Raw genomic sequence first — 8,602 nt, forward strand, 5'->3', positions numbered from 1 at the left:
TCGTGACTTTTTATCATCAAATAAAATTGTTATACGTGTTTTAAAACTAAGCCTGATTTGTTCTTCAGAGTTTTGTTCTAATATTCGACTTGCCTTTACTCGAGTCTACATAACCCGGTATTGTTTGCTCTTTGCATCAGCTATAATAGAAACCTTAAGTGAGGCAATTAAGAAGGGGCAAACCGTGTTCGTTGAACCGACTAATTTGGGTGTCCGATAAGGATTGCTTGGGGATTCCCCTACCCTGTAATTATCATACGGCCTCTATTGTTCGACCATATGGGGCAGGGTTGGGAAACCATACGGCCATTTGGTAAGGGGACATTCCGGCGGCACTGTAGTAAAAACAATTTGTTTTCTGTTGTCTGTAGTTATGGCCTGCTCCTGCCCAACTTATTCTCATGACCAACATACATGTATGTATTTGCACATATAATATACATTAAACGTAAAATTAGTCAGCTAAAACACAAGAACATAAAAACAGTTGTATAAGATACTTTGCTTTCAGTAGTTTTCAGTAGTTTTCAAGTTTTCAGTATTTTCGCTCTCCCTTCTCTTTTTCTCTCCCTCGAAATTGAAGTCTTGATCTTATTCTGTTGTATCCGTGGCCGAATTAACCAGAGAAGTAACCTCGCAGACCCTCCATCTGTTCCTCTCTACATGGTACAGTGGTGTTACCGAGATCACTTACGGGGATAATGGTGTTATCAACTGCCGAGCTTTTCATCTGATCACGCACCTGGAGATGGAGGAAAATTACAGTTTCATCTTTAGGATCATTCATAAGCCTCAAAAAGCAAAATTTTCAATTTAAAATTATATACGACAAACAATGGGTTTGTGCGGGTGCCATCTTGTAATGGAAACTACTTACAGCATGCAGCTAACCAAGGTTGTGGTTAATTCCACGTGTGATTTTGCAGTGATGCAATACAAGAATAAATGTCACCAAAAAGCCATTTTGGTTTTGATGTAACCACACAGGGATAGGTTAACATAAAGTTAAACGTGATGAAACAATGTAGTAGGCTAATCTTAAGTCAGTCCTAGTGAAACCACACAGTAGTAGGCTAATCTTAAGTCAATCCTCATAAACCACACAGTAGTAGGTTTTTCTTAAGTCAATCCTAATAAAACCACGCAGTAGTAAATTGAAATAAAGTTAATCTTAATGTTACCAAAACTTCAACATGTAGTAAGCAAGGCACATTAGTACTGAAGTAAAATATCGTAATATTTATTCTAACAATGGTGATTCTTGTTGGGGTGGGAGAGAGGGAGGGGCTGCCCCCCCCCCCCCCCCCCTCCAAGTCAAGTCAGCCTCCCTTCCATTCCCAACTCCAAATCAGAGGGATTCCACGACACAAATTAAATTTTAATCCTACGCTCCTCCGCTTAAAAAAAAAGATATTGTGCCCGTCAGTGTTCTTATCTATTAAATCAAATTAATTATTTTGGTAAAAATCATAAGATCCAATAGCTTACCCCTTCAACTTCTCTGAACACTCTGATCAAGTTCTCTCCCACCAGTTTCTTCAGTTGTGTTTCTGTCCAGCCATCAGCGGCCAGCGCAGCCAATAGGGCCGGGTACTTGGACACGTCTTCCAGACCCACAGGAGCACTGGTGTGAAGGGAAAGGAACAGCACCGTATGATATACTGGTAACCCAGTCAACACATAACGTTGTTATAACGTTACTATAACTTTAATTTAACAAAAAAGGTAACGATATGATAACGTTTTGTTTGCCTTGAAAATATATTCATAATATGTTCCCTATATACTAAAACTGTCATTTTTTGTAAGAAGAAATTTAAACTTACTTGTACATGTACTTCAGCTAGCCTAAATTATATACCGTTACTTAAACTGTTAAGTGAGAAATGATCATAAGAAAATTGTTAAAAATGAAAATTCATTGGAAAGGGAAACGAATTTCTGTATCCACACGGTCTTGATGTAAATTTCATTTATACAGTACCATCACGGCACCAAATCAGGCATTTCTGCTTATTGTAGTCATACAAAAAATAGAGTTGAAAACAATTACGAACCTTGGTATCCCGTCGTAATCAGCACCAATACCAATGTAGTCTTCTCCGATCAATGTCTTGATATGGTTGAAATGGTCTAAGTTTAAATACATCATGCAATTAGAAATGTGCAAACTAATTATAAGCCATTGCTAAATTAATCATAATGTCAAAGCATAGAAAGTTCTTGATATTCTAGTATTTGGGATGATCTAATTTGAAATGAGTTATGTTATTTGTACTGTGAAATGCAGACATTGCTAAATTGATATGTCATTTCAAGTCAAAATGACTTAAGGTGTCCTTCTTGTAGATCATTTGTATCCAAAGTCCAAATTATTTTTATATTAAGCAATGGAAATTCATATTAAATCCCGTATAAATGTGGATGCTATTCAGATAAAATGAATTACAATATTATGTTGACACTCACCCACTACTTGCTGTAAGGTTGTTGTTGTTTGGTTACTAGGGTAACAGTTAATAACAGCGGGATAGAAATTCACCATTATGATCCCATTGTTTGTTTTCTGAAATGGGTATGATATTTTATTTTGACATATTTTAATTAAGTGCACTTGCAAACAGCACCGTCATAAGGATTTTATCTTCTCTGTCACACTCACCAATTTGTCTCTGAAATCCCTCTCGACGTTATGTCTTCTATAACACATTCACAACTTTCTCCCTACTACCACGCCCATCATTTAGCATTCTATGTAATTACCAGCACGCCTTCTCTGGCACCCTCGCTACTTGTATCCTCACCATTTTGACCTTTTCTAGGACACTCACCATGTTAAATTCTCTACCACAACCTTCATTTTAACATCTCTACCGCACTCGCCTTTTTGTTTTATTAGCCACAATCACCATTTATAACTTCTACCGCTCTCCCTACTGTCTTCCCAATGTACAAGCACCAATTTATTCAAGTTCCGACCCTCACCAACTTGCGCAGGACGTCATCCTGCACGTTCCGCGGATGGTTACACAGCGAATAAGCAGAAGAATGACTGAATATCACAGGTGCTTGAGAAACTCGAAGGACGTCTTCCATTGTTGCCTTGGAAACGTGGGATATATCCACCAACATGCCTATGCGGTTCATCTCCAAGATGACTTTCTGGAAATTATTATTATTAATAATAATAATAAATATAATAATAATAATAATATCCTTTTGTGTGGTTTGGTTGTGGTAGATAAGTCGTTTTGAAGAATTCATAAAAGTGGTAGTATTTAAATTAAAGGAACATTCAGCCAGAGGATTAATTCAGGATATAGATTATATCCCATTTATAGTTCTTTGTATTATGGTTCTGATGTCCGAAACTGAAGCAGCGTCCAGCCACTTACCAAGGATATTCCAAACTGACAATTTGGCAGACCTGCTACATATATCTGTCTTATGTGGTAGGATGACGTCACTCAGGGATATTTCCGGCCCCAAATATTCAATTGGACACACGTAAAATAGGCGGTGTCTACAACTAATGCAAGTCAAAATTGATTTCAGATTAATGTAATTAGATCATAAAAGGCAAAAAAGTGGTTTCTACATGCATCATATACAATTACCTCTCCCCATTGTGAGAGCCCGTTACTTTGCGGTGGCTGGTAACTAGCATGGTCTACTGGCCAGTCCGACCGGAAGTTGTCCGACCTGAAATCGTCAGTATAGCAACATGAATAAATACCACAATTAAGGAATCGAGAAAAACCCAACATATTTAAACAATCAAGAAATCGGGAAAAGCCCAAAATATACAAATTCCTTTATCCCCCATTGCACAATCAGTTGTCCTCGTTTCTTGTTTGATATTATTAAGATTATCCTTGTGCTTTCGCCAAGTAATAAAAATATTGATCCACTAATGATATTTTTTTCAATCATTAAACAGTTCTTATCTTAATTACTTCCTTACCAAGGGGTATGGCAGTTATGTGTTAACGTCATGTAGCGGACGCCCAGACTGTAAAACATTCTCAATATTCCCAGGCTGCTGTCGATCATGTGACCACCTTCTAGACCAATCAGACTGCCTATTTTACCAGCATTGAACGCATTCATAATTCCTGAAAATGTTAACGAAATATGCAAAATACCCACTCAGTGTTCTGTTTCATCAGGGGGTTTACAAAGGGTGATTCACTGGAAACAGGACGGTAGCACATGGTGTCTCAGTAAACAAAGCAGCTGAATTTCAGGGGCAGGGCGGGTTTTTTCTTCTCATTTTGGAGGGGGTTTTATAGACAGCTGTAATCAGACAGCACGAAGAGCGAATGGTGGGTGCACAGCAGGATCATAAAGGGGGATTTGCAGTCAAGCGCTTCTGGTATTATATAATTCCCACTACTTACCATCAGCTGATGTCACGAACTGAAACGTGTCAGGATATTGGTTGACGAATCTCATAATGACGTCCATCTGCTCTAGAGCGTACCTTACAGCGTCTTTATACTGGGACGAGCATTGGCCATAACACGCCCAAAACTGAAAGAAACTGGACGTTAATACTGACAGAACAAAGATTGTGCTGAGGATGGACAAGTACTAAAACACTCGAACACTGAGCGAGGGAAATATAAAATATTAGATGAGGACACTCTTATTACATGGTCAGGCACTGGAGTGGAAAATCCGCTACGTTTTATTGTACTTGTACAAAAATGTAATATTATGCTTGTTGCACAGATTTTGGGGATGGAAAGGGGAATGAGTGCCCATACTTGGACCACTGATTAAACTTTAAAGCGAAAAATGTCGCGTCTTTTTTTTTCTCCACGCAAGGAAGTCATAGGGTGGGTTCACAATGAAGGTTGTTGATCTAGCTAATGCACATTATGTCCACGGGGATTCTCGCTGAATGCAATCAGATTAACACATAACCTTGCATCCTCTTGTTCCCAATGTACTTGTATAATCACCAGTTTTTCTATATTTTACTCAACACCAGGAGTAGACGTGTTAGTCAGTTTATCTTATTGCATTCTGCGAAAGTCCACGAGGAGATGGTGCGCATTAGTTACGTCAATAAAATTCATTGTGAATGCGGACCCATTCTTTCATCCTTTACTCGACCCCCTCAGCGAACAACTTGAGCCGCTTGTGAACGACTACTTTACTAGGTTGTCAGTAGGACGAAATCTTTAACCACTTATGTACATGTACCAAAGGTTTACACAATTTGTCCTGAATATTTCTTAAAGGACCCTTGTTTGCAAACAATACTTCAACAATCAATTTCAAACAACTTACCTGAGCCCCAACTTTCCCAGACCGGAGACGCGGGATGTCTGTCTGTGGAATTTTAAAGGTGGTTTCAGTTAATCTCTGTCCAAGATTCACACTTTCCACTTGGTTGTCCATGAAAACCCTGTACTTGATAGGGAGGTCATTGTGGCTGGGAGAAGAAGAAAACTTGTCACCATGCTATAAAAGTTGTCCCTTCCTTGCATGCAGTACATACATCACAGTATAGTTTTCACTGTACATACCGTACCATGAAGTATTTGGTATACGCCCCATGTGTATGCGCCTTCTTATTTTATATCCATACAATTGACAGACTTTTCCATAAAGAAACCTGTTTTGTTAAATCACTAATGAATAGTTCGTGCACCGTCATAAGTTGATAGAATTGTGGGTTTGTTTCTAGTGTTATAATAGACAGAGGAACAACACACAGGCGGTAAACAACGGCAGGATCAGTACAACTTTACAGACATGAATATATTTAATACAAGAAAGAAAAAGGCGACAATTTCATATATCATATTCTTTGTGTCTCTACCATCTCTGTTTAGCCATCTTGGCGTGGTTCACGTAGTTCATGTACACAAGTCAATATTTGGACTTCTCATTTCGTCCGTCAGAAACTTACGATCAATAAAGTGGAAGTCTGTTTATTCGTTTTATATACCCTGTACATCCCTTTAATTACAAGTAGCTAAGCAATGTTCAAGTTTCTTTTTAATCAACGTGCACGCCCACAAGTAAAGAGGGAAATGGGGCAGTCTGGTGTGCGTATTGGAGAGAGAGAGAGAGAGAGATGAGGGGGAAGAGATAGACAGAGATAATCATCACCCGTCGATCAGCGGCGTTTCAGCCAACACCTTATTCGCAAGTTCCACGGACGCCGCATCAGTTGACCTGGCGTTCATCCTCAGCGCCACGGGAACAGCGACCGCCACACCCACCAGTACTACCAGGATTGCTACGATCACAACTACCGCAATGGTTTTCTTTCTCCCCGCTTCACCAGAAAAGATCAGATTTGTTGTGCTCTGTGAGGAATGTCCCTGAGCCATACTGAGGTATAAATAATAATAATAATTATAATAATAATAATTATAATGTGATATGTATCGATGTTATTTCCACCCCCTTTGGTTTGCTTGTTAGGATAGAAACTATGTCGAAAAATGCCACACATTTTCATGACATTTTCAAAAAAAAAAAAAAAAGTAATATCTCCTAGATGTGTATGTTAAAATGCATTTGTTTCTGTTGACCTTTCTTAGCAATTGACCTTTCCTTGTCGGTGGTCTGCGCTATCGTAGTACTCACTGATTTAATCATACTGTTGTGTTTCTTTTTTTAACTGTTCGAAACACAATCGGTATGTAAAGTAAAACCAAATGCTGCCACCATCAGTCTTTATTTCTTCTTACGACTGAAATTTCTTGTGCAATTTAAATGTAAGCTAAGGCTGTAAATCTCTAACTGCATAACTCTAAAACTAACTGTAAAACAACCGTCTTCTATCCCGTTCCTCTACACTTCTCAACACTCCTCAACTCTCTTCCCTGACTATTTGGCTCCTCCCTCTCTCTCTCTCTCTCTCTCTCTCTCTCTCTCTTTATATATATATATATATATATATATATATATATATATATATATATATATATATATATATGCGACAGAAGCTTAAGCGCATACAGCCCGCCCTGTTCTCCATTAGAAATTTGGATACCACTCAAATCTCCGCGGGGCAGAAATCTGGACAGAGTCCAAACCTGCGACCAGCAGAAATCTGGCTGTGAGCCAAATGTGTGTCCAGCAGAAAACCAAATCTGCGTCTCTGGCCTGGCTAGCACGTGCTACCGGCGCGTCAACCCCATGTCAAAAAACAATTACAGTCACTGAGATTGAGAACACAACAATAATTTATGTAGAAATTCCACGTTCTCTTAAGATAACCTACAAAATCCTTCAACATGTAGACGTTGATTTAGTGGCTATAGTAATAAAGACAATAATGACTACGAGCATGGCATCTGCAACCAGTCGATCGCTTGACCGTCTCAATTTAACGTATTAGTATTAGTATTAATCTGACACTGTAGCCCAAGAGCCCATGAGTACGCCCGCCTGTGTTATGTCAATACCGAAATATTAAAGCAGACACATTTAATTGTGCAATAAGTGTTTTAATCGAGCTAATGAATATGAGTCACTAAACGAAAGGATCTTTGACGGTTACCAATACCTGTAACCAACATAAACTATCCCCCCAAAAATGTATTACAATGGAAATGAGATAAAAAAATTATACAGTGTATTTCCCACTCTGCGTTCGACATATTGTGGTGAATTAACCTCGTCTACCATTTCACATTTTCCACCCCCCTGCCCCCCCCCCCCCCCCCCCCCCCCCCACACACACACACTTCTCTCTCCACAAAGTTAAAGCTAACCCTTGCTTGCTGGATCCGCCAGTGCTTGCCGTACAAATCACCAAAATCACACGAAAAATCCTAATGTTGTTATTCCGTCTACACCAGTATTTCAGGATTTTGTCTTTACATAAGAACCGGTATTTAAATCTGACCTGACTTAGAGTAACAACAAAACACCCGCCAGGTGCTGTGTCAGATACAACGCACCTTTCACAATAGTATAATAGGAGAGGGAGTGTGATTGTTAATATGATTCCTTGACCTAAAACGAATGAAAAATACACATCCCCCTCCCTCTCTCTCTCTCTCTCACACACGCATACGCGCAGGCGTGTGCACGTGTGTATTCTTAAAACACACACACACACTCACACACACACCAGTACATTTATATACCGGTACAGTGTACATGAGCACCAAAATTGCACATTTTCGTAAAGGATGTATATTAACATTCAGCTGCATTCTTGGTCTCTGAATTAATAATTCTGTGTAGCATATTCTATGTTGAATATTCTATTTGTATCTCTATGTTCAAAATATTCAGCAGCTTTTGAGATTGAATAAAAACTTGAAATTTGGTTGTGCAGTATCTGGACTGTAAAATATTTCTATTCTGTTTTTCGGAACAACAACGCCCTTAGTGATCCGGGTATTAAAAACATCAAGCAGCCTTTACGTACCTTGCAGTTTACCTCCCTCCTTTCAATAGGCCAAATGCCACAGCCACCCGTGCGTCTATGCTTAACAGTGAAGTCTTTGTTAAAAAAGTGCCCTTCAATCGGTTATGTACAGGTAAAACATTTATAATACAAGTAGAGATCTGCAAGGGGGGAACATGAATAAGTAAATATTTTACGAAATGTGGTCGCTTGGTA

General features: G+C 39.0%; 1 protein-coding gene across 2 annotated transcripts; it reads right to left on the bottom strand.

Moving 5' to 3' along the window:
- On the bottom strand, positions 1-8,602 carry LOC106180172 (dipeptidase 1). Of its 2 annotated transcripts, none has more exons than XM_013564081.2 (11): positions 8,408-8,602; positions 6,127-6,351; positions 5,299-5,443; positions 4,401-4,533; positions 3,965-4,115; positions 3,618-3,702; positions 2,986-3,162; positions 2,470-2,566; positions 2,058-2,133; positions 1,489-1,624; positions 1-742 (listed from the first exon to the last, which is right to left on the bottom strand). In XM_013564081.2, the coding sequence occupies exons 2-11, from the start codon at positions 6,348-6,350 to the stop codon at positions 617-619; spliced, it is 1,350 nt and encodes a 449-aa protein (XP_013419535.2). In that variant the 5' UTR covers position 6,351; positions 8,408-8,602; the 3' UTR covers positions 1-616. The 2 variants fall into 2 exon arrangements, with proteins under 2 accessions (XP_013419535.2, XP_086867994.1); XM_087011868.1 differs by lacking the exon at positions 8,408-8,602 and adding an exon at positions 7,743-7,888.

This window comes from Lingula anatina, chromosome 4 (assembly GCF_051362555.1).
Source record: "Lingula anatina isolate TDL-2025a chromosome 4, LinAna3.0, whole genome shotgun sequence".
Lineage (NCBI taxonomy): Eukaryota > Metazoa > Brachiopoda > Lingulata > Lingulida > Lingulidae > Lingula > Lingula anatina.

Excerpts from the sequence above, each read along its gene's own strand:
- LOC106180172 (XM_013564081.2), bottom strand. The coding sequence starts at position 6,350 with ATGGCTCAGGGACATTCCTCACAGAGCACAACAAATCTGATCTTTTCT. Across the intron at positions 5,444-6,126 it reads GAAACGCCGCTGATCGACGG|CCACAATGACCTCCCTATCA; the intron begins GTGATGATTATC and ends TTCTTCTCCCAG. Across the intron at positions 1,625-2,057 it reads GATTACGACGGGATACCAAG|TGCTCCTGTGGGTCTGGAAG; the intron begins GTTCGTAATTGT and ends CCTTCACACCAG.